The 25,289-nt window shown below is 40.2% G+C and overlaps 1 protein-coding gene across 7 annotated transcripts in view; it reads right to left on the reverse strand.

The window, feature by feature from the left end:
* The window catches only part of Rbp6 (RNA-binding protein 6), a 1,047,152-nt gene that overhangs the window by 19,737 nt on the left and 1,002,126 nt on the right, over positions 1-25,289 (reverse strand). The window contains exon 12 of one of the 7 annotated variants that reach the window (XM_076447551.1): positions 15,716-15,787. The exons of 5 other annotated variants lie outside the window; for them this stretch is intronic. In XM_076447551.1, the coding sequence (XP_076303666.1) occupies positions 15,716-15,787 (72 nt within the window). Of the gene's footprint in view, positions 1-15,634; positions 15,788-25,289 lie in introns of all 7 variants that reach the window. One more of the 7 variants, XM_076447556.1, reaches the window with a different exon arrangement.

Genomic DNA, 25,289 nt, shown 5'->3' on the forward strand with positions numbered 1-25,289 from the left:
AACGCGAGCCCAGCCTTTAACATCGGAATCAAAGAAAAAAATATCGCACAAGGGATCCCGGTAAATGGTTTAAAGTCGGTCCGCAAAAGGCGGACCATCGGAACATTAGCGCGCGAATGCGGGCGCGAGAGCGTGGAACATCGTCGCGGAAAATGCGCCGTGGAAAACAGAGAACCGGGACACAGGGAGTCGGGCAAAAGCGGCGAATGGAAACGGGAGTACCGACGCCGGTAAATTATAGCAGTTGTGTGTTCGCGTATGGCGTACAAAAGCTGGCTGCGAGACGCATACACAGGATTGATTTCGAAATTTCCAAGGGCCCCCGGGGATCAAAGGGGTGACGAGTTATCGATGCTCCGTGAAATGGGACCAGGAATAAATGGATGCGACTCTGTCGTTTCTAAAACGAAGTCCAAGAACTATGGCTGTGTGTCATTGTAGCCGTGATCGCCACAGGTTCATGCTGACGAGCTCAAACTGTACTCCTGGGGTGTCAACCCTTGGCACTCGAAACATCTTCTAATTGGTAGGCTCTGGATTTTATGCATTTATGAGGGCAATGAGCAGGAGGAATTGAAAGCAGTTGTAAAATTAAAAACGTTAGCAGACAACGTAATTTTTAATTTTCCAAAATTGTTAAAGAACGAAAGACATTCTTAAGTGGCTCTTATGACGTGCAATTGATGCAGATAATTTTTAGTCTAGACATCAGCAATTGACATCAAAAACTTTATTCTGAGAAAATTAGGAAATGCTTGATTTCTTTTATTAACTTGCTTTATTCTACTATAAGTAAAACTAATTTTTAAGCGGCTTAAGTTACTTAAGTAATTTTTGTTTACGTACAAATATTTCTACAGATCACTGTGCATTGACAAAATTTAACTTAGCAATTTCTCGCGGAAAATGGAGTCTCAACGACGTCAGAGCATAATCAGAGCATCAAAGACATGGAAATCTCGTCAGAGGAAGCTGCAGATAATAGAAATATAGGGGATCCTCGTTGCCAGGTTCAGTTTGGCCTCTCCATCTCCGTTTTTTCAAACAGGCAGCGTCAAGGAAACAAGTTGCACGGTGTACACTTTTGTCGAATCGCCGAAAATGGCTGAAAATTTTCTAGGTAACATTGCACGAAAAGCAAGCTTCGGGTTAATTGGGTTAGTGGCTGCTTGCGTCAAATGAAACATTAAAATCCTAAAGGGAACCTGGGAAGTGAAGGAGTTCCGTGGGAATCGAAGGAACAGCTGCGAATTACTCCGCGCGACGACCAACTGAAAGGGTGAAAACTTCGCGTGAGCAAAATCAAAATAATTTTCCGAAATATTGCAAACTCTGGAACAGGGTGAAAAATACCTCGCGTGTAAGTCGATCAACGTTGTTTCAAAAAGCACATGGACCATCGAAGGAAAGCTGGGAAGGCTCCCGTGAGATAAAAGTCAAGATAATACTGAGCCCGAGGACAAAATATTGGACACTGTGGATCCAGGGTGAAACATACCCGTGACACCTCGGGTGTAAATTGATCAACGTGGTTTTAAAAAGCAAATGGAACGCCAAAGAAAAGGATCACAGCTCGGATAGTGTGAAAACAGAGTATTTCCAGAGTTCGAATCTCGTTTTGGGCGAATGGCAAGACTGATAACACGATAGCGCGAAGGGTGGCAGGGGGTAGGACCATAAATCGCAGATCGACGTGATTTGTATGGGGGTATCACGCCGCTTAATGGTGTGGCTTGTCTCTATCGGGCCGGATGTTTCGAGCCACTGCAGCTCCAGAGGAATATTCGCTTCTGTATCGCCTGACGATTTACGTGGCTTCATACACGTTTTTTTCCTATACCATGTTCCGGCCTGCAAATGGAAACGGAGTACTCTGTGGAGAACGCTGGGTCACTCAATTTTCAAGAAAACTTACGATCTTTTCGAACTGCCCTGTATCTTACGAGCAGTATTGGGCAATACTCAAAATGAACAAATTTAAAATCGTTTGCAAATAGCCTGTGGATGCTGTGTATTTATGAGAGAAATGAATAGGAGAAAGATTTAAAAAATTTAAAGAGTCTTATACCTTAGAATTCATTAAAATTATTATGAAATGAATCGAATTAGGCATAGACAAGATTGCATGGGAAGAGGTTAAGTGAAGGTATACCTTGAAATGAGTAGATATATAAGAAAATATAAGTACATAATTTTTTTTTCCATCTCCACAGTGAATGATAATGTACGAAGGTTCTCGAAAAACAACGAGCAACTTGAACATTGACGAACGTAATTAATTGTTGGTCGTTTTGGCTCAAATCATATATGGTTGGCCAGCACAGCTCAGAATCGCGCAGCCAATTATTTGATAGTCGATTTGCTAGAATTGTTCGAAGAGGGGATGCACTTCGGGAGCCGGGCAAATCGGAAATCGATGGTTTTATGGAGGCCATTGTTCGCCACGCTATGAAACTCAAAGGATTTTCGGGAGCTCGTGAATTTTTCATCTCGTGTCAGCAACGGGTTTTGATTGGATTATTTCGGCAGCGCGGTGGTTCGCGGAATTTGCGTGTGCGGCGAGACGAAGATGTCTCTCTCTCCCTCTCTCTCTCTCTCTGGTATGTATGTATGTAGCCCGGTACATTGAGCTTAATACAAATATTTGGACAATGGGAGCTCATCCGTCGCGGAACTTTGAGGCCAACGAGGCGGAGCAGGAGAACGTGGACATAAAGAACGAGATCGGAGTGCTGTCAGCCGGAGTGACGAATGAACTGGAAATCTTTGCCCGCAGACATTTATCGGACGTTTTTCGTGAAAAGAAGGGGGCCACGTGTGTCGGAAATGGTTGGCGAGATTCGGGATCCACGAGCATGGACATCGATACGCTGGCAGGAGCCTGTCGTACTTTTTTGATAAAAGGGTTTTTCGGTGGGAAACTGCGCTATGGTTAACCCCCGTGCTCGTGACTCTTTACGAATCCACGTAAGAAAATTTTTAGTTAATATTTTCTGTCATGGAATACACTCCATACCCTATATTGTTGTTTTTCGTTCATGAAATAGCCTAATACCTAACAGAATTGATTATGTCAGTTCATGAATGAAAAAAAAAAAAATAAAAAAGTACTCTGAAATAAATATTCCATGTTCTTTACACGGTTATTTTTCGTTCATGAGATTGGATAAAATCTGAGTGAAATGTTCTGAATGCAAGACAAGCTCACGTGAATTCGTATAAATGCAAGGAAACCAGAAATGCTGTGAATAGACTGTGGATTTTATGCATTTACGAGATAAATGAGTAGATGACATCTGAAAGAGTACGAACATTAAAAAGATTTTAAGATGGCAAAGTATTCTTTGAAATTTTTTAAAGATTTTTAAGTACTTAGCTCCTGTTTCTTGCAATTTTTAAAAAAAATATTTGTTTTCAATGAAGATCTGCAGTTCAAGTATGATGAACTTGATTTTAATTTGTTTAATTTGAACAGTAATAGTGTTACAAATACACTTCATAGTACGAAACAAGAGCAACTGACATTATTGTCATTCAAAAAATAGATTCTTCAAATACACACTTTTGAATAAAACTCGATTAAAAAATTATTACACGACGAAAGACTTCGTTACAAACTTCTTCATACAATAATTCAGAAATAAACTCCAAGTATTTTAAGTAGAAGCACTGAATACTGCAACTGCATTACTGAATAATGACTTGCAAACTTCCTCGTACAATAATGTAAAATTGACGCTCTCTAGAAATAACTCGCTTTAGATAAATAATTCACTTTAAATAAAGGTATTAAATTCTGCAATTGAATTCTTAAATGATGAAAGACTTCCAAACTAGTACGTACAACAACAAAATTAACGCTCAGGAATAAAATGTTTAAGTATTTTATATAAAGGTATTAAATTCTGAGATCTCTGGAAACTTCTTGATACAATAATACAATTGAAGAATTTTAAGCTAGTGGAACAAAAGAAAGATGGATCCTCGATTGCACGAGGGTTAATTTTCCGGATTACCCAAAAGGGAAATTCGAAATGCTTCCGATGTAAAATAATAGAAGGACAAGTTGAGTTCCAGCGTTCGATCAAGAGAAGATCCATCGAAGAAAATTTACAGAGGGTACAGTGTAATGCGGATTCGAAGTGAAGATTCTCGAAGGCGAGGCTCGTTCGTTTCTTCCATCGAAACGGCGGACGCATAAAGATCTAGGCCAAGAGTTCATCTATTTCGAGTGTATCTCCAGCTGACGTAGATACGATCGAGAATCTGGATAAAAGGGTTGCTCGTCGAGATGCACTCGCGGGATATGAAATATCGGCGGGGCCAGAAGACTGTGACAGTCGGACAGGTGAATGATTTCAACCGGGTAGCACAGTTCGCCGGCCAATGTCGTTCTGTTGCCGGTCGCAATTAATTCTTCTTGTTGGCGGCGTGATGCTGACGCTTGCGAATCCAAAAAAAAAACGGGCGCCCGGCACGGATAAATCAAAATACTTGGGACTGTGGCCGACGTTTTTATCCAATTGCCGCGGCTTCTACGTGGTGAAATTAACGCAAAAAAGCTCGACTGGTTTTCAATTTGCTAAATGGGAACATAAGCTTCGATGTATTGCCATTCGGTTTATTGCTGCGTTGGCTGCGCGAAGTTTTATTTAATCCTCTATTGCACGAATTTTTATTGTTAATTGAACATGGCACTTCGAAGTTGCAAATATTATTCTGTAGGTACATGTTAATCCTGCAGAGATGCCGTGTGTGCATTGTGCTGACTCTAATGAGTGTTGCAAAATTTATTGCACGAGACTGTTAGCGATTGTTAGAAATATTTAGTAGTACACTTCATTTGTTGTGTAGTTTCTAGAGTTTGAAGATAGCCAAATCATCAACAGATTTTCGTAATGGTCATGAATATCATACAAGACCAATCATACAGAAACGAAGTAATGATTGGGCGTTGTTCCAGAAGGTGATTATTTATTCACAGCATAAAGAAAAATTGAATTTTGGTTAATTGTAGATAATTCTGGTTAAAGATAAGATCAGATTCGAAAATATTGAATTATATAAAAAATGCGAACAAAATTGTGTAAAGGGTTAAAATCCATACAACGGAAAGTCCGAATAGGAAATCTGTATGTGTGAATTATGTTTTCCACAAAGCATTGAATAACTGCGAGTGGGTAACTTTGACGTTGCTGCTTCATGTAAAAATAGTGAAAATATCGTGGAAAGGCAAAGGTTGGAATCGTTGCCATGGCAAATTGACTAGGAGATCTGTATCTTTGAATTATGTTTTCCACGAACCGTTGAATAATTGCGAGTAGGAGCTCCGTAATCGGTCACAGTGAGCACCAAACACAATAAAAGAGTTGATTGCGTGGGAGGAATGCATCGAGGACAGAGGTACGAGGATAATGCTGAGTCCGTGGAAAAATAAGAGTGTTCGCTTGATCCATATCTGCAGGTTCCCTCGTGCAGGCAATAAAATACAGGTGCGGTTCTAAGAGAGCAGATCTACGTACGTATTACGCGAGCGCATAATGTTTGCTTGTGCACCGAACCGTTTTGGTTCGCGGTGGATTGGGTATCGGAGAGGTATTCGTAAAATACGTGTTCCTGAAATATTAGTTATGCGATACACACGGGTAGACGGGAGACCCAGTAGCATGCGGGATGGGATACAGATAGCTGACGAAGCGATAAGAGGAAAGTATTGCTTTGGGGTATCGGTTAATGAAAGCTTCGCGCGCGGCGAGAGATTAATTCCGACGGGCGAGCGCATCGGAGGACGATTAATGCGAAATTTCTGCGTGTCGCGGTTAGAATCACACTAATGCCTCGATACGTGCGAAATTCTCAAGCTGAAATGTCACTCTCATCGTGTACAGATGCTGTTCTTTAATATCTGAGCTTTAGCTTCGAACATAGAAAAGAATAGCCAGTGAATGACAATATTAATCCAGTGAAAAATCATTAGTGTTTTCAATCATTATTGTACGAAGTTTTTACCAATCTTCGTGGCATTTTTCTGATTGAAACGATACCAAACACGACGCAATTTGATTCATGTTTACTTGTTTAATCCACGATTTAATAGAACCTCCACTATCCAAACTAATCAACGGGATGCACTGTTCTTAATGATGGAACAGTTACCTAACTACAATGTAGGATTCAAATTTTACTGATGTATACGATGAATCATGCACTATGTAGATCGCTTTAGATCGAACTATTTAAATGTGGAACACGTATGTACTTGGTTCGGATAATCGAGAATCTATGGAATCGTGTATTAAACAAGTAACTATGCTTCGAATCACGTTGTGCTTTGGGTCATTTTAATCGGACAAATGTCGCAAATATATTGATCAACATTTCGTTGACAAAATGATTAAACAAATCTTTTACACATGTATCGAGGCATTAGTGCACTGAAGCCCCCTCGACTGTTTCGAAAGCACCTGTGGAAAAAAACTCCAAGCCCCGACGAAAGCAACACACTGGACGAGTCACGTGTTCGATAAACGACCACGATCACGTTGTTAATGTTAATTGTCAGACCGGGTTTGTTAGTCGAGCGCGTCCCAGTGCATCGACGAGGACGCAAAGCGTCGACAAACGACAGACAATTTCCAAAACGTGGTTAATTGCACATCCTAAACTACAGATACGTAATTCAATGTCGATAATAATGATAACAAGAATAATCGTAAAATCTCGAAGGTATGCACATATACAGGGTGTCCCAAAAATGTCGTCCAACCTTTAAAGGGGAGGTTCCTGAGGTCATTTAAAGTGACATTTTCATTTGCAAAAATTTCCACGGGGAAGAAATCAGAGGATGCGGTTCAGCGGCAGGTTCCACTCAGCGTAGTGTTGACGTCGCGCTGTGGTGAAGCAGCGAACAAGAGAAGGAGCAGAAATTGATTTAATTAGAACTCACTTATTCAGCCGTAAATGCACTTGCTGCTTTAAGATGTGTGTTACTGGGTCATTCTAAGACGAATTGCATAGCTGATTTCAGGGATGTACAAAGGATGTGCAGATGAACGAACTGCACAGCTGGTGATAAATAACAAACGCAGGCTTCGAATTGACAGGTCTTCAGATACATATGTTCTCTCTACCGCGGTTCGAACGACACTGATTTTACGCAAGATTTTTCTGAAGAGCTTAGGTTCCTGTAGGTCCCTGGCTTTCTGCACTGGCGTATACCTGTAGTCAGCTGTACAATTCATCTCCGAATGGCCCAGTAGCAACATTTCGAAGCAGCAAGTGCATTTAAGGCTGAATAAGTAAGTTTCAATTAAATCAGTTTCTGCTCTTCTCTTGTTCAGAGCAACTCAGAGCAATTGCTTCACCGCGGCGCGACATCAACGCTACGCTTAGTTAGTGGAACCTACCACCGTGCCGGGCTCTCTCCGCCATCGCGCCTCGTGGCCGCGCCCTGATTGGCCCGTGCTTTCCGTTAATTACTCCTTAACAAAGCCGAGGCGGACATTTTTACAAAGGAAAATGTCACTTCAAATGACCTTAGCAACCGACCCTTTCAAGGTTGGGCGCCATTTTTTAGACTCCCTGTATGATGTAAGCACAAGATATTATATAGTGAAAATATATGTAATTCGATGGTCAACGTAGAAACGTCTAAACTACGTACGCGCCAAATCTCTCACTCGGCTATTTACTAATTAGCGTTCTAATAAACACTAGTGGCCAAGTAAAACTCCAACGATGTTTTAAACCGTAACAACTGGTCGAAGTAACAGGTGTTACGGTATAGCTAGCATATATATATACTATATAGTATATACCATATATATATGTATGTAGATATAGACAATAATAATATATATATATCAAAAGAATTACTATTCGTAGAATACAACGGGTTCATCAAGTACAATGATCAAAACAGGATAATGTACATATAAAACGTGGTAACAATATACGTATTAAAAAGATACGGATAGTTAAACTCTGCGGATATACACACGACACACAAAAGTAAAGGTATATACCACTCTCATACTATCTACGCAACTAATCTACTGTTCTATCAAATTGGTCTATGAACTATGATAATGTATGGATCGGCGAGCCCGAGGCTGTAGAGGGGCCCCAGTTTCGCCAGCATATCGTACTACTGTGTCTATAACCATTTAATCAAACTGAGACGACACTGAAAAAAATTGTCTTCCAATAGACAAAGATACTGTTTACGGTCGGTCGACGTGTTCTATTCCATGGCGAAATTCTCACTAGTAGCCTAAACCGCCAAGATTGCCAATCGAGTCACAAAATGCATATCCAATGATGTACTCTCATTCCTGAAATAAATCAAATTACTTTGACTGCATTGGCAACCTTAACACATAACTATATTAATTACTGTAAACGTGTAAGTTACAAAAGTCAAGTTGACAACGAATCTTCTTTATACTACTGACTGCTTCTAACCAGAGACTATTGATAATCCGTTCAGCTCGATCTGTCTAAATGACTACGTTTCTTGCGCCACCACGGCACGATCTGATTCGACATTTCGCGATGTTAATTAACAGAGTTGGACACGATTAGATTTCATGCACTTGTGCCACAAAGAAGTCGTAGATAAAATTTAAAACCGATAAGACATTACAAGAATTTCAGAATAATGTCTCTATTATTTTATCACGTTATTTCCTGAGGTAGCCTGAAATTTATGGAAGAATTTTCATTTCGAATTTATACGAGACGATTCAACAAAACACTCGCTTTTTTTCTACGAGGTGGTGCGGTTGAAGTATATTTATTTTTACTTGGACAAGACGATAATTTTCTTCATTGAAGAGAGATGAGTATCCACTAAAGACAATTCTGAAGAAAAACCTGATCTTCGTCTCGTCGGATAAGAAAGACGAAAGTAGTATTCGACATTTTTGTTGAGACAAGTGTTTCGTCCAATTCTGCGACACTACGTGTCCAACTAGAGAGCAATACACATTTCAATGTGTTACCGATCAAGCTCGTCCCGCCGTGGCCGCCACACTAGGTCAGAATAACTATAAATAACTGTATAGTAATAAAAAACCACTTGATAATACGACGACGTTTCTAAGAGACAGTAGGTTTAGGTAGATGGTAGATTACTCGCCCCTAGATGACTGCTTCTTGAAGGTAGTCTTCGTCATCGGTCTCGGCAACGATCCTGTCCCAGACGTCTGTCCCCTGCTCTCTTTAGCGTTTTACTCTCGACCCGAAATCGATCTATTTACTTCTCTCTTTCTCTCTCTTTCTCTCTCTTTCTTTCACGCGGTTCGAAAAAAAACTGACCCATAGCCGACGTATACGCGAACGAGACACGAAAGAGTTACGGGCTGGTTGTTATGGGGGTTTTGGGATTGGACGTGTGGCTTGGAGGTGGGTTTTGGTTATAGCGGTGGGATCGAAACGCGATCGCGAACGATTCCGAGAGAAAAGGATTAAACTTGCACACGCTTGTGGCGGTTCCGCGTGATGTATAGTCATAGAGGCGAGCGGACAATTCGCGAAATGAAACCGGACTATAGATCTTCATCGACGTGTGTTCTGGCTATGGGTCCCGATAGCAGACTGGCGAAACATTATTTTCGCAACACGGTAAGGACCTCAGTTTTCACTAGAACTACAAACATCGAGCCCCGAGTGCATGCAATTGTTCGAAAACGAACGAGATACTCGAACACAGTCACGCTCGCGTTTCGGATCGTTTGAAATCTCCTTCCCGTCGATGATTCTGTTCGCGAAAGTTCGTCCTTATCGCGATAGGACTCCCATGAAAGGAGCTGTTCCTCTTCCCCATGCTACATACGTATGTTATCCGGCCGCGTTGTTTCCGTGTGTTAACGAGTCTAAAGACGTCAGGCTAACGTTCTAGTGAAAACTAATGTAGCGGTTTGTAGGCTTGTTTACTGATACGATTAAGAGAAACTGGAAGTCTTGGAAGTAATCTATTTACTATGAGCTAGGCAGTCATCCAACATCAGTACTTGATACGGGATAATATGTATGTGTATATATATATAATATGTATATATGTATAGATTTATACATATTAAGTTAAAAAAGATCTCTCGTTACCATTACTTGTCAGCTAGTCTAGGCACTATGGAGAAGATTACGACACGTAGATAATGATAGAACAATATAGAGGATAGAATTACGGTTTTAGTGGAACACTCTTTACGCTCTACGTTTGTTATTTAGAAAACACAGCTCTCGGACATAAACGTATCAACACGAGTCTGGTAACAATCTAAAGCTATAGAGTGATAGTACGTCGTTTTCGAAAGCGTCCGCGGCACTTGTAGCTGCTCCTGGCAGTGTGCCGCGATGGTAGTTGACATTCTTAACTGTGAGTGAAACTAGACGATTAGAAGTCAAGGTTTTTATCTTCATAGCGTGTTTAATCTTTTTCGTTGTTTGAGCAAGAGTGGGTTGCATCGAAGAAGCTGACAGTATATTAATACAATTACAAAAATGGACCAATTGCTATTTAAACGACAACTAACAATTTTCTTTAGTGGTTATGTTTTCTAATGAACCAACGTTTTAATGAATCCAACAATCAAATAAATTGATTTTCATGTGAATGGTCGCGCTAAGTGTATTTCCTTCAGAAGTTGCACGAATTCATTAGAACACATTAATTGTACAACGAATCGTATAAATCAATATAAATTGTATAAATTGGTATAAAGGACAAAAGAATAATTTTAAATGATAGGAAGACATAAAAGGATATACAAAATGCAATATATGTATACGCCGGTAAAACAATGAACTGTCTATTTGGCTTTTATTTCTCTCCATTGATTTATCTTGCATAAGGATTTGAAGCCCAGTTACAATCGACTAACGTTTGAAAATACTGTTTTCATTTACAGTGAACCACAGTCATAGTCTGACACTTTTAAAAGGACGATAACTTTATTGAGAAGTTGTAACAATTAATTTACTACAAGACGTGAAAAAAATTGCAGTAGGTCCAAATTATAGGGAAAATACTAGAAGTTGTTGTCTACAACTTTTTTAGGGGGGCCCGTACTGAAAATTAAAAAAATACATTTTCTAGATCTGTGTCAATTATTCACATCCTGGATATTTTATCAAAATCGGTCAACGTTGCAATAAGCTACAAACGTTTGAAGATAGTGAAAAATTTTTACATCTTTCAATGCCTGCAGCCTTTTTTCGCATCTACTGATTTTGATGAAATTTTCAGAATATGTATAATTGACACAGATCTAGAAAAACTATTTTTTTAAATTTATGTAGTAAATTAATTATTCTAACTTCTCAAAAAAATCCAAGTCGTATGATATGATATTAAAAAAGTTATCGTCGTTTTAAAAGTGTCCAAATATTATTGTGGTTAACTGTTCGTTTAATTCCTCAGAAAACGCATTCACTATAAACGGAGGCCGTCGAAAGAACAAGCCGAGTGCACGATAATAAAGTTAATATAGAAAGTTCAATTGAAGGAATACCTCCAATGGAAATATATAAAGGACACGTTTAATTCTGGCACGCGGCGGTCCGCGGAAAGGAAAGTCAGCCTCCGCCAGAAAGTTTCAGGAATCTTGTATCAATCCGAGTAAACAGAAGTCGTTTCGAGAAACAGAAATGCATTACGGGCAACGCGGAGGGTTGTACGGGAAAACTGGAAAAGATTGAAAAGAGTCGACGAAAAGTAATTCAAAGTTTCGACGCGCGGGTGAAATCGTTCGAGGCAGCTCGTCCCTAAAGGGGAGCGCACACGTTATGATTTATCGTACGACGAGTTCTCCGACTTGCCTTGTCGAATTCTAATTCCACTACGAATTCGTTCAAAAATAATCCTTTGTCAATACCATTCAAGGTTAAAATTATTGATTCTCAAGCAGAGTGGCTCTCGACATACATTGTAGAAACTGAGAAAAATTCTTTATTATTTCGCGCATAAAATTTAGATATTTTTCTCATGAAATTTCTATTCTTAACAGTTTCTATCGAAATTGTTACGAGAAGAAATGAATGTCTGCGTTCATCTTGTATCTTAACCATCATCACAAAGGTAAAAGGTATTACAGTCCATCCTTTTACAAAGTTAATCAAAAAGGAAACAGTGCATAATTCTTCCGGTAGATTAAATATATTGACAGACAACATTGTTTGTTGAATCGATTAAGAAAAAAATTGATAATCGTCAGAAGATAGTCTCAGCCACGATTCCACTCGGTCAAACCTGGTCAAACAAGTTCATACAACGCCAAACGTGATCAAACGCGTCGTACAACAAATGTAAGACTTTAATCTTGTTCTCGAGTACATAGCTTCTTCGATACTTACCCCTCGAAATCGTGTATCCTTTTCAGGAACACTGATTAGAGTTCAGACTAATGAAAATCTCGGTCGCGTTCACCGTTTGCGGATTACTTTGACTTTGTCGGCGATTAACCGTCGAATCCAGTTCATCCAATGATCCCTCCGCTGTTTATATTTTTTTCATCCCCCGGTTGATCCCGCCCCTCGGTTTTACCCCGTGCCGATCGGCTCAGCACACCTCGCGGGAATCGTTGAAATTCCCCAATCGCCGGTGATTAAACGCGTCGATGTTTTTATTTCTCCGGTGTCAGCAGCCCGCGTAACAGATTCAGAATTCTATTATATTTTTACCTTTAATCGCCGACACGGTTGCGATGGGAGCTCCGGTGTTATTGTTTGAACAAATCCGGGCCGATGAAAAACAGTCGACGAACTTTTCAGCGAATTAAATTCCACCCGTCCGGCCGCGGAGCGTAAAATATGTGTTTTTTCTTCGCCGGGAACACGGGTACGTTGTCGGGATCCTATCCGGAAGAATATTCCCGATCGACATCGATTACATACCCGCCTAATCGAGCCGCTATTAATATTCCTCAGGGCAAGAACGACGAAAATACGCGGCGATATTTCTGCTCGTTGTTATCCGAGAAATCGATCGTGTTCCATCGGAGTAATTCGTATCGCGAATAAAAGTGGAGCAATTCGGTGTATATCTCTTTCTGTGAACACTTTCTATCCCCCTGTCTCATGCTTCCCCATTCTATCGCGCTGATGAAACGTTCTCGCGCTTCCGCGTTTGATTCGCAAAGAACCAAAGATCTTACGGAGCGATTCCCTCGGCTTGTAATTCATTTCTGTCGCGGATCTGCTGGGGATACCGCTCGTGAAATCTTATTCGAATAATGGACGCCGCGGAAAACCGAGGCATTCGGGTTTTTGCGCATAAATCACGTTCGATGGCTTCGCGAATGAAACTTTCATGTAGTAAGTACGCGCGGAAATTTAGAGTGGGGACAGCTTTACTGGGGCTTGTTTAATCGGAATGGAAGCTGTTCTTTGGAAGAAAGTCAGTCGACAAGAGAGTATCAAGATTTTTAAGCCTGACGTGTTCTTCAAACGTAGTTGACAAGAGAGACTCCCGTTTTAAATACAGTTGTTTTACACTTTGATTCGATAGGACCATTAATTCGCCAATTTATGTACTTGTCAAATTTTTACGGCACCGTTAAAGCCCCGTTTCGTCCTATATGTACGAGTTAGTGTTTACAATTAATAAATTTATGGATTTATATATTTTATTTCATTGATTGAATAAAATTATTTAGAGAAGCTCATCAGTTTATATTTGATTCCAATTTCTATGAATTATTGAATAAAATCGCACAGATAGAAAAATACATGTAGACGAATTCACAAGGTAATAAAACTTCTGTAGTATATTACAAATGCATATGAATATAAAAATTACTCTACGAATTAAAACAACGCTGAATAGGCGAAGAACAATAATGTAAAGACAACAATTTTCTTTGATTCGTATGAAAATTCCCGAGTCTGCTAATAGTCCCGTTACGAACGTCATTCGAAATGAACACGTTTATCAGCCTACATCTTCATTTTCTCAGAGAGGCAGCTTAAAAAAATATCACCCCGTGACTCGAACTTGTTTTTTCATGCAGAACCAGCTTCCACACCATGGCCTCGGACAGTTACACGTATTCCCGTGGCCCGAAATGTGCCGTTGGATTTGCACTTTAATGAAAATCGACGGGAAGTACGATTTCACGTGAAAATATACCGGCCTAGGCAATTAACGGGCCGCGAACGCGAACGATATCGGTCGGGAATTGATATCAAGTGAGAAATTCAGGGCTCGCGGGATTCATATTATACGAATGAAAATCTATTTACTGTGATCCAAGTGAATTATTATTCGTCACTTTTATCGGCGCTCCGTAACCGTGCGGTGGATTAAATTCCGTCTCTGTCACGATCAATCCCGCGTATAACGAAAAGTGCGAGTACAACACGCGCGCGCGCGCGCGTCTGCGCGGGTAACGGCGAACGACTAGAATAACAAATAAAATTGAGTCCCCGAACATCAATGGGGGAGAACAATTTATTCCAATAACGCGCAATTTTGCGGCCAATGCATACTGTTGTAACTCTGTCCCCCCCTCTCCCCTTCGCCGTTGTCCCCACCCCTCCCATCTTTCCCCTGTTTGTTTCATGAATATTCGGCCGAATCCTCGTCACGCAAAACCGGGATACCTCTCGTGACGTCGCATATCGTCGGCCTCGTTGACGAAATGGTTACAGGCGAAACAACGAACAAACGGATGCACAACTAATATACGGCGTTCTGTCTCCTAAGCATTCCATAAATTCGTAATATTTATAATAGATAATATAATATATATGTAATATATAGAACATGATATGTATACCAAAAATCCTACCAATTCAATATATATAAATACTATCGGCAACAAATGCTCGAAACTATGGGTACCTAAGACAACTAGTTGGCAACAAGGACTCGTATCCAATTAATTAAGAACAAGTAACGTGTGAAGTGTGTGATAGGGTTTGAGTGAGAATGTATAAGTGTGCGATCGGGGGCTGATTGATTTTTTTCCGCGAATTTCTGTAGATTACCAAGCGACCAATACGATCTGCAATACAGTACTCATGCGCAATGATCGGGCGAAATGAACCTCATCGTGTGATGTCTCGCGATCTGAAAATCTCAATAATCGTGAAACTCGAGTTTTTATCAAGAACGTTCGAAATAGCGAATTTAGTGAGGGCAATTTGCAGGATAACGCGCGAACATTCGGTCGGACTTTAAACGTCGGGAAGTTGCGTCATTTTCATACAAATGAAAAATAACAGGATTATGGCCTCGCGGCGGCTAATTACGCGCGTATTTCGCCGATCAGCCGGCTCCCATTGTACTTTAATAATTATACGGTATCGATCGGGAACGGTAATGCGGCACTCGAGGCGACTCGTGAGGCAATTCTATTTCCGATTCCGTTATGGAAACTTTAATTAGCCCCGGCGCGTTCGCGTGTCAGAGGAATTTTCGGTATTAAAGACTGTCGTCGACCGAGCTTTACCGAATGGTAATGACGAATTAAAGTGGGAAAGAACACGGCGCGCGTGGCCTCTCTTCGCGAGAGAGTGACAGAGAGAGTAGCGAGGGGGGGGGGGGAGATTCTGTGAGTTTTGCGAGTGGTGGTTTTGGTTGAGTCGGTGTGTGCGAGTGTGTATACGTGGAATTTGGGTACGTGCTACGTACTACGGATTACGGTTACCGTCAACACGAGCGAGAACACGAGAACTTGGTGGAACAACCTGGCACTTTGGGGTTGAAGCTTACCGGTGCAACCCCCGCTGGGGCTCACGGACACTCGGCCCACCCTTGGCCCCAGTGCGCGGTACACGACCGCTCCTACCCAACAACAGACATCACCGATCTTATATTATGCACAGTTCTACCCCGGACACAGCGATTAGACGAGTTTTACATCTATTTGGGTCAGGGGGACGCAACGGTGATACGTGAATGCGCCTTGGATGCTGGATCAAGACTTCCGAACGCGTGACTCGATCCACAAGTGGTTTAAACGCATTCTTTTATTTTCTGTGATTTATCTAAGCCAATTCAACTTGGTGCGAAGCACTCTTGTTTAGTGATCCTTCAGCCTTAGGAAATTATTGGCAAAATTAGTAACTCAAATTTGATTTGTGTCGAATATAAACGTGTTACCATCCTTTTGAAATGTTGTGCTGTTTGAGATATTGTTAGAAACAATTGATGAGTTTAGTACATTAATTCATTTTCTATATTTTTTAACTCATAATAATAGATAAAAACAATGAACTAGTCTATATATATAGTTCCAAGAGTCTGATACCTTAAATAATTTATTCACTGCGTTAGGAGCATTTTCTGGTAATATTTTTAACATTGTTGATAGAAGGTTTTTCCACTAATTTTCTATTGTTTTATATACTCTAATCAAAAGAACTTTCCCTCTCCTGCCAATAAATAGCAATGATCTATAACATTAATAATATATATGCAGCTGTAATTTATATTCTCAATAAATCACTCTAGTTTCCTCGTAAGTCTACAATTTGAAATAACGTATACTGTCTTTAATAGGCGTGGCCCAACGCAGTCGATAGAGGGGATAGCAGGTGGGATGTGTGATTAGCCAATTGAAAACTTAGAGAATTATACTCGGCGGTCTCTACAAGTGCATTCTCCGTCCAATGTGACCTACACATAGTGAACATTTCAGTTCTTGAAACAACGTACAAACATTGTCAAAAATATTTGGCAACGTTTTATGCAATGATTTTCCTGTTTATCCAGTACGTTCGACACAATAAAACGTCACTTGTCGATCGACTGTTCCGGTACTCATCAGCGACATCGTTCGCTTCGATAATTCCGCGCAATGAACTCGTTATATCTTTAATAGAAAGTATGCTGGAGAACGTAGCGTATTTGCATTTCCGATTCAACTCGATTCGAATCGAGGATTGAATTTTACAACGCGACGGGATGTAAACCGTGAATTCTAATTGAAGAGATGCAGTGCGACGTTTGATATTTCATCGACGACGGTCGCAGCGCGCTTAATCCAGCATCGAAAGTTTCGAGTATATTCTAGAAAATTCAAGTCGAAAGTTGCTCGGCTGCTTTCAACTTTTCCTCGTTGTGTAAACGTAATAATAGAACTGCACTCGTACCCACCAGTGTGCGATAATGTGGTTAATGTTGATGTGTATACGTTTTCGTGTATGTTCCTCGCGCACGTGTGTACGCGTGTGTGTGTATTTTTTCCCCTCTTCGATACCGTGGACGTAATTACGTCCTGGAGAACTTGGTAGCAAAGTATACCAGCCGAGTACCAAAACAGTGGAATGGTAAACCAATTTAATTTGTTACCGGAAGAAGCATACTGATCGCGTTAGGTGGTACCTAGCTCATAGTATATCTCGAATTGAAGTGCCTGATCCTGTACTGAAAGAAAAATTAGGGATACTATGATTTTATTTTCATGTCTTCGATTTCTCTGTCTTTAATGAACATTGTTCAAATGTTTATCTTTTAGTTTCTGTCAGTACGAGACACGCAATGGATGTATGTTCCCCTCTCAATTCCCTCTGGTTCGTTTGCGTGGTAATTTTTATTTATTACAGACATTCATTATTTATAATCCTTAATTATTATTATAATAGAGCATCAGCGAATCATTACATTGTGTCGTTAATATGTACGCATGTGTAAATAAACTTGTTTCTCTCGTTTTGCTCCAGAGTGATCCTCTGAATGGACATTTGATGTTACGTTTATCGTATCTGTATCCTCCTAATCTCTCTCTTTTTTTTTAATCCGCGATTTGTTCGGTATTTTGTTTTGTTTTCTCTCTCCTCACCGAAGTACCGATTGAAACATTTACAAAACTGTCGTGACTGCGGATGTCCTCTTATTAATTTGTCTTTTCTTCTCGTATTATCGTCGGTGTTTTTTAATATATTGCCCGAATCCTGGTCAGATGGTCTCATACGGAGATACACAGTTATAACCCCCGAACGTTTACAAACCTCGTGTTCTTTTTCTTTTTTTTGCTTATTTTGTTCACCAAGGCGCATCGTCGATAGAGCGATATAGGGGATCTCGAAGAAGAAGCGTCTTTTTGATTGAGATTTACATCGAGAAAGATATCATAAAGTGTACGTATAATGATACATGTACTCTCACCCGCTGAGTCGAATGGCGTCGGGATGCGCGAGTAAGAAAACTTGAAGCGATTTCCACGGAAAAATCTTATTCTGAATCATTCGAAATAGGCCTCCGAAAAACAAAACCGTAGAACCAACGATAACAATAGCAATAATAACAACAATTGTCGAAAATTCGTAACAAGCTTTAAAATACCGCGTGTCGCACAACTGATGGTAAAATATGGAAACAACTAATTCTGCAAGTAGAAAATGCATCAAAAACAGAGAATAACATTTTTTTTAAATGGTAGAGATTGTCTTCTTTTTTATTAGATAACAGAATCTCAAATTGGTGGCGTGTCTGACCAATGCTCGATATTTCTACTTATACGCCAAAGAGTAAAAATACCAAACTGTAGAGATATTGGAAGAATTTAAAAGTATTTCTGCCCCGTTTTTATCTGTGAATACTAAAACCGAACACTAAAAGAAAGTACATAGTACGTATTGGCTTCTGACAATTGCAAGATTGAATTTATTCAGATGTTTCACAATTTTTCTTTCTCCACATTTATTTACGAATCACAGACTTATACGTCCAGTAAATGATACGATTGTCATTATTGTACACTTTCCCATGATTTTAGTTTGTTAGCACCGAAACTCACAATTAAATTCTTAAAAGTAGAACACATTTATATTTGCAATGAAACAAAAAAAGTTTATTGAATAATTTCACATGGAAGTACCTTTATAGGTTTAGTAATTGTAAAATATAATATCTGAAATCAATCGTTTGATCGACAGTGGTAGGTTTAGAGTTAATATTATACAGTTTCATCTTCTTTACGATGTTCTTGGATTATTTTTATCTCACATAAATATTGACAGTCTAAAAATCCCCTAGAAATGTTACTCTCTGCCTACGCCCCATCATTTTCAGCTGGTTTCGAGTCGATCGTTGAGATTGACCCCCAGTTGTTCGACACGTATATCAAAAGGATAAACATTGTTGCTCGTCGGAGACGATCGCGATAGTAAAGTAAACGGTGTGAAATCGTGTCGAATGATCTCGCGTCCTCGAAATCAGCAAGGCGACTCGGTGTATCAACAGAAAGGCCAGGATCGAACGGCAGAACCGGTCCGCGAAATCCAATATGTGTTCCATCATTCGGCGGCGATTACGCATAAATATTTCAACATCATGGACGGTATAATGTTTCGAACGTTTTCCCCAATTGTCCCGAGCCGGTGTGCGACGAATCGACGAGAATCACAACGAGGACGCGCGACTTCAAGTATTCTTACAAGGATTAATTAAAAGAATTTAATTAATCTGCTCCGGTTCATCGACGGAGAAAATGATTTTCGGTGAGCGTGAGAATAGTCGATCGATTATCGGTGGGATCGATCGGATCCCGGATCGGGCAACGTATTATAGAAACCCACGCACGATCACAGCGATATAACAACAATCTTACGAATAGCAACAATCGGACCATAGCTCGATAACGTTAACCGAGGACCAATTTTCATAATTTTTTCCTTTCTCTTTTTTGCTTCACAAGCAAATCGATAATCGTACGAAAGCGTCGACCGACGGAATAACCAATGACTTAAGGAATAGGGGGACAATACTCGCATAGTGATCGAACAGTATATACTGTTTTCTTGTTTTCGTAGAAGACGGTGACGTTAACGCGAGCGAACTATAGCCACGCATAAAAGTATCAATAATATTGTTTAAGCATCGTGTCGTTTAACATATGTATAAGCTCAGGACAGATGTGTCTTTCTCTTTGGCATTAGCTTATTACACCAGTGACTCAAATGTCTCTCTCACTCTCTCACTCTCCCTTTTTCTCTCTCTCTTTCGTTCTTTTTCTCTCTCTCTCTCACACACACAATCGCTCTCGTTTGTTCTACCTTTCTCACACGTTCTCACAATATTCTTTCGAACGCACTCCTTCGATCTCTGCGCTTGTTTCCATCGAGAAAATTAGAATTCGTGCAAATGAGCGTTTAACCTGATTTATATCTCCTCGTTAATCTTAGCTGCTTTTTAATCGTATCGAGAATCGGAAGCTTCACTTCGTTTTTTCTCTTAACTTTGCTTTTTGTAGGTGTACGCAATTGATCTTAATGTATTCGCGTTTCCTAGATTTGCCTCGTCCGTTTCGTTTATCAACTCCGTGAACAGAACAGAATCTAAGTCGGTTCACAGCGTGCTACGGTACATTGGTATGGGACGTGGTGGATTTCAGGATTTTGATCAGGATGATCGAGAAAGCAAGGCTGACGAAGGCATCGTCCAAAGAGTTCCATTTTTCTGATAAAATCTTGTTAAAATTTCGGATGGAAAACAACGATAGAGACATTGTGCATTTACAGCTTACAGGGTTCATAAAAAATTGCAAAATCCACATTCATTGATATTCAATGCAATTTTTCTGCACTTTTCATTCACTGAAGGCGTTCACAAAGGAAATCATATTTTAGTCAGCGTTGAGTGTTTCCAATTTTTTCTTAAGGGGCCACTAGACGATCAATATTATCGTCAATATATTGCACAATAATTGATTTTGTACAATAATATTGGTCCTCTGTAAGTCAAACTGAAAGATTGCACAATATATTGAGTCAATCAAAAAGAGTTTGATTTTTATTGTACAATCTTGGAAATATTGCTTCGTCTGTGGGTAATATTGCGCAATATTGGCACATTGTCAGTTCTATCTTCAGATCACTTAACAAATTTTCATAAGTGTACTCATCTCTTTTTTAAACCATTCCTTCATCCACCTGCGCTTCTTTTTCTCCTTCTTCTTTAAAGCTATAACTAATGGCCACACAACTTGCTTTCCTTTTATTCCACATGTTAACTGCAGCGTCATCAGTTGTGCACTAACTTATTGGGCAATAATATTGTCTCGTGTGGGTGAGCCAGCAATATTATTGTGCAATATATTGTGCCATATATTGACAATATATGGATAATATTGATCGTCTAGGGGCCACTTTAAGCACGTACATTTAAAAACATTAAATTTCTTTGTGTGAATATTTCTCTTAAACAATACATTATAAAAATAAAAAATATAATTTGTTGATTTCAAATGTGAATAAAAAATGCGTATTATCCTATGTAGATTAAGAAGCAAAATATGAAGGTGCTAGTTTCATGTGCGAATTTTTCGAAAAATCGGACTCTTTGAGGCAGCTTCCTCGCAAGAGAGTACTCTGTGATCATTTTCATCGAATCTCCGGCCACAAAATCATTGATAGATCATCATAATTTCGTCGAGCACCTCTCGCATCACGTTAGATCGTCGCGAGACATAGTCGACCCGTTTCTCGCGCGCTGTTGATTCCGTTTAGGATCCCGGGCCGATTGTAATTGTTCGTGGAATCGTTTCCCCCGAGGCTGTTTGGAATAACGCGCAATATTAAACTGTTTTAATTGCATAATTACCAGTACGCTCACGCGGTCGGGCCTTTGAAATTCGACTATTCCTCTCGCATGTTACATCCGATGTCGGTGCGTTCCCGTGTTACGTAAACAAACGGAGGGCCGAACAATAACACCGAGGTACAAAAGATAACAAGATCGCTTGTGTGTTTAAACGTTAGTGAACAAGATTGAAGGGAATACTATGTATGTATGTATGTACGTTATACATATACGTCGAAAAAGAAAGTCCGAGTTGAAAAAGTGATCGTTCTTCTTTTATTTTTTGTCACACGCGGATCGCAAGCAAAACCGCGAAGATTTTTCTCGAGGTGTCTGTGTGTATGTCATCCTTTTGTGGGTGTCGTCCTTGCTTTTCCATTTTCAATGTTCGACAGGAAGGCGGCGGAGGGTTGGAGATCGAGGACATTGAACAGGCGTGGAAGGTAAGCGGGGAACGATACAAAAAGCACAATTTCCTCGTTGAACTGTTTTTCGCTGATTTTTCTTTTCCGTTTTTCTTTTTTCTCAGTTTCCTTTTCTCGGTTTGATTTCTTATTTTTCTCTTCTCGGGCAGTTTGTTTCGGTGCAGTAATCTCTTCTACGAGGGTCGGTACTCTCTTTCTTACGTTTTCATCTTTCTTTTTTATCTTTTTTACTCTCGCCTAACTTATCGGATGCCTTACTTCTACGTTTAGCAATATGTAATTTGCTCTGGATAAGAGATAGCGGTATCGCGGTGTCAGCGCCCTGCCGATTCCCATTTGCACTCTTGCGAAAATTCCGATTGAACTTTGCCGATTGTCGAACGTGTTTGCTCACGCGATTCCCGTTCTCATTCTCTCTAACCTCCTATTTATACAATCGTCAACTACGATGCAAGCCGATATTGCGTCTGTGATTGTTGTGAAATGTGTCTCCAATAGTCGAAACTGTTGATCATTATCTAACATTCTTAATGTTCATTTTTACAAGATTGATAAGTGAAAATCAATTTCTACAGCCTCAGAAACTACAGTAATAACTTCTTTTACTTTAACGCATTTTTTAAATCAAACCAAAAAATGCATCAACCCAATGGACATATATAACATCCATTTTCATCAGACTGGCAATTGGAAGTCAATTTCCGGAGCCTCAGAAACATGAAATAATAGCTTCTTTTGCTTGAACATACTTTTAAGATAGACCTGAAGGAGGCAATAACTCAATGAACGTACGTGATATTCATTTTTATCAAATTGAGAAGTGGAAATTAATTTATACAGCCTCAGAAACATGTGAGGTAGCATAAATTTATCTGAAATTGACATACCAGCATTATGGTTTCACTTTCTTAAATGTACAATACTTTCAAAATGAAATAACTCGATCAACAAATTTAATCTTCATTTTTATCAAATTGACAAATGGAAATTAATTCTAATAAATTGGCTTTTTTACTACATTGGCCAATTATAATAATAGCTTTCTTTGTTAGAAAACATTACTGAAAAGTAAGATAACTTCTTTACTTTGCCAATGAATTCCGTAAAAATTGAACAAGAAGACATCAATAATTTCTTTCACGATTTCCTCAACTCATGTCACTTGGAGGGTCGGATACAGTTTCCATAGAACATTCAATTCAATCATTAATAAATGAAACTATATTTAATTTTGACATTTGCATGAAATAAATTTGCACAATAGCTATTCTTTAAAAAGCAAAGAATTTCGAAGTTCGAACAACAGCTCGCCGAGTTATAGGAGCGATTTCTACAATTCCTTAAGCCGCATGATCACAAACCGGACACCGGTAGGATGCCTCCACCTCGACCACCCGGAAACGCCTATATCGTTTATATCTATATGACCTACGCTAAGTGTTTTTCGATTAAAGTGTTTAGCTTAGAGATTACATAGAACGTGACTACATCTCAACCACTACGAAGATCAAACGTCTACTTGAGAAAAACACGTCAAACTCTTTTCCAGACTGATTGGATCACGGAAGGTGTGTACGGGCGACAGAGAAATAGGGGAGGGGGTTCAGGAGGATTGGACAGGAGATACAGGAGTGTTAGGGAGTCGGGGTTAGAAGAGACAGAGAGAAAGAAAGGAACGGGGGGTGGGATCATAAATGTTCATTGCGTCGATTGCTCTCCCGGAAAAAAACTGGACTCCTTCGCTACTCCGAATTCAGCTGATCACCTACACTGTTGCTTGCTACAAGTCTTCAAGACAAGTGTCTTCGTTGGCTTTCCCACCCCCACACATACGCATGCACAATAACGAAAGGGCAAGATTGATCTCGACTATGATCTCTTTGATTCTCGCTTTCATCTTTTACTTTGGCTGGCCAACGAGGCTGTCGTCGTTGGCGTTACAATAATTAATTCAGAAGCCAATTCTTCCAAATTTTGAAAATTAATCTCTGAATACAAAAAAGGCTAAACTTCATTGTAGAATTGGATAGACTCTCAGATAATTTCGGAGTTAATGGGAGTATCGAGAATAGAGGCCTCTGTGAGATGATTCATAGATCACGGCAACCACGAGCAGCTTCGCCATTGGGCATCCTAGATTCGGACGTGCGTTCATCTCTCAATGCTCTTTTCTTTTCTGTTTCCTCTCGTCGCAACGGTGCTAGGAGGCACACGTTGTGTCTAGCTAATTCTACTGGCTAGAGAGAAGAAGAAGAAGAAGAAGAAGTCGATGAAATTGAGGGCACCGTAGGAAAAAAGAGAACAGGTTTTACAACATCGACAAAAGCGTTTTCGTCGCCCTCTCTCTTTCCCCTTTCTTTGATATTCTTTTCTCCGGTCCGGCGTTCACGTGTGTGTTATCCGCCTCTATTCCTCGCAGGGACCTTCCTTTCGTTCCTCTCTGTTCGAGCTTGCGAGAAACGCATTCGTTTTCTCCCCCGTTATCTCTTCGCGGAGAGGATGCGCTGCGCTTTTGCGTCTAATCATTCTCCCTTTGCGTCGCAGCTATACTCGGTGTGTCTGTGCGGTGAGCCTGTGCTCGCGCACGTTTTCTTTCAGTCTGTGTATACATGTGTGTGTCAAGTGTTTTGTGGGCGTGTTTCACACAAGAACGTGTTTCCTTTTCTCGCATGTGTGTGTATGTCTCTATGTCTGTCTTTACGTGTGCTGATATGGGTGTTGCGTGCGCGCGTCGTTTCGCATTTCGGAACAGTACCTAATGGAATGGGGGTAGAGGCAGACGACGCTTTGCTTGACGTAGGACCACAGAGTTTGCCAGCCATGCGTCTGTGAACATTTTTCGTAACTTCCGGTCAAGAGATCCACGTGAGAACAAGTTTTGATTGATATTTGTTTCGATCGGTCATCGTCTGAACCGGGAACAAGTCCCAGGTAACAGAGCAATTAGGGGGATTCGGTGATTCGTTGTTGCTCAGCGTTGAGGATGATTGTTCCGGAGCGTCTCCAGGTGAGAAAATTGTTGCACCTGGTTAACCTAAATCTCCTCAACGCTGGTTTTCGATCGAAAGACGCGGCGCGTCGATGCGCGCGTGCACGGCGTTTCCGAAAATCACATTTTCGAGGCTCGTCAAGCATCATCGGCTCCACTGTCCGAGCAATTGTCGGCTTAGTCGGACGTATGTACAGGATTCGTGTAAAGCAAAATATATATATATATATATGTATACATTTATATTGTATACATGTATATGTATGTGTATATAAATCGCCAGCCTCGCGCATCGATTTGCCGCGCTCCCCATCGATTGAGATTGTACAATCCTTGCAAAAGATACTGA

Source organism: Lasioglossum baleicum, chromosome 3, assembly GCF_051020765.1.
Source record: "Lasioglossum baleicum chromosome 3, iyLasBale1, whole genome shotgun sequence".
Lineage (NCBI taxonomy): Eukaryota > Metazoa > Arthropoda > Insecta > Hymenoptera > Halictidae > Lasioglossum > Lasioglossum baleicum.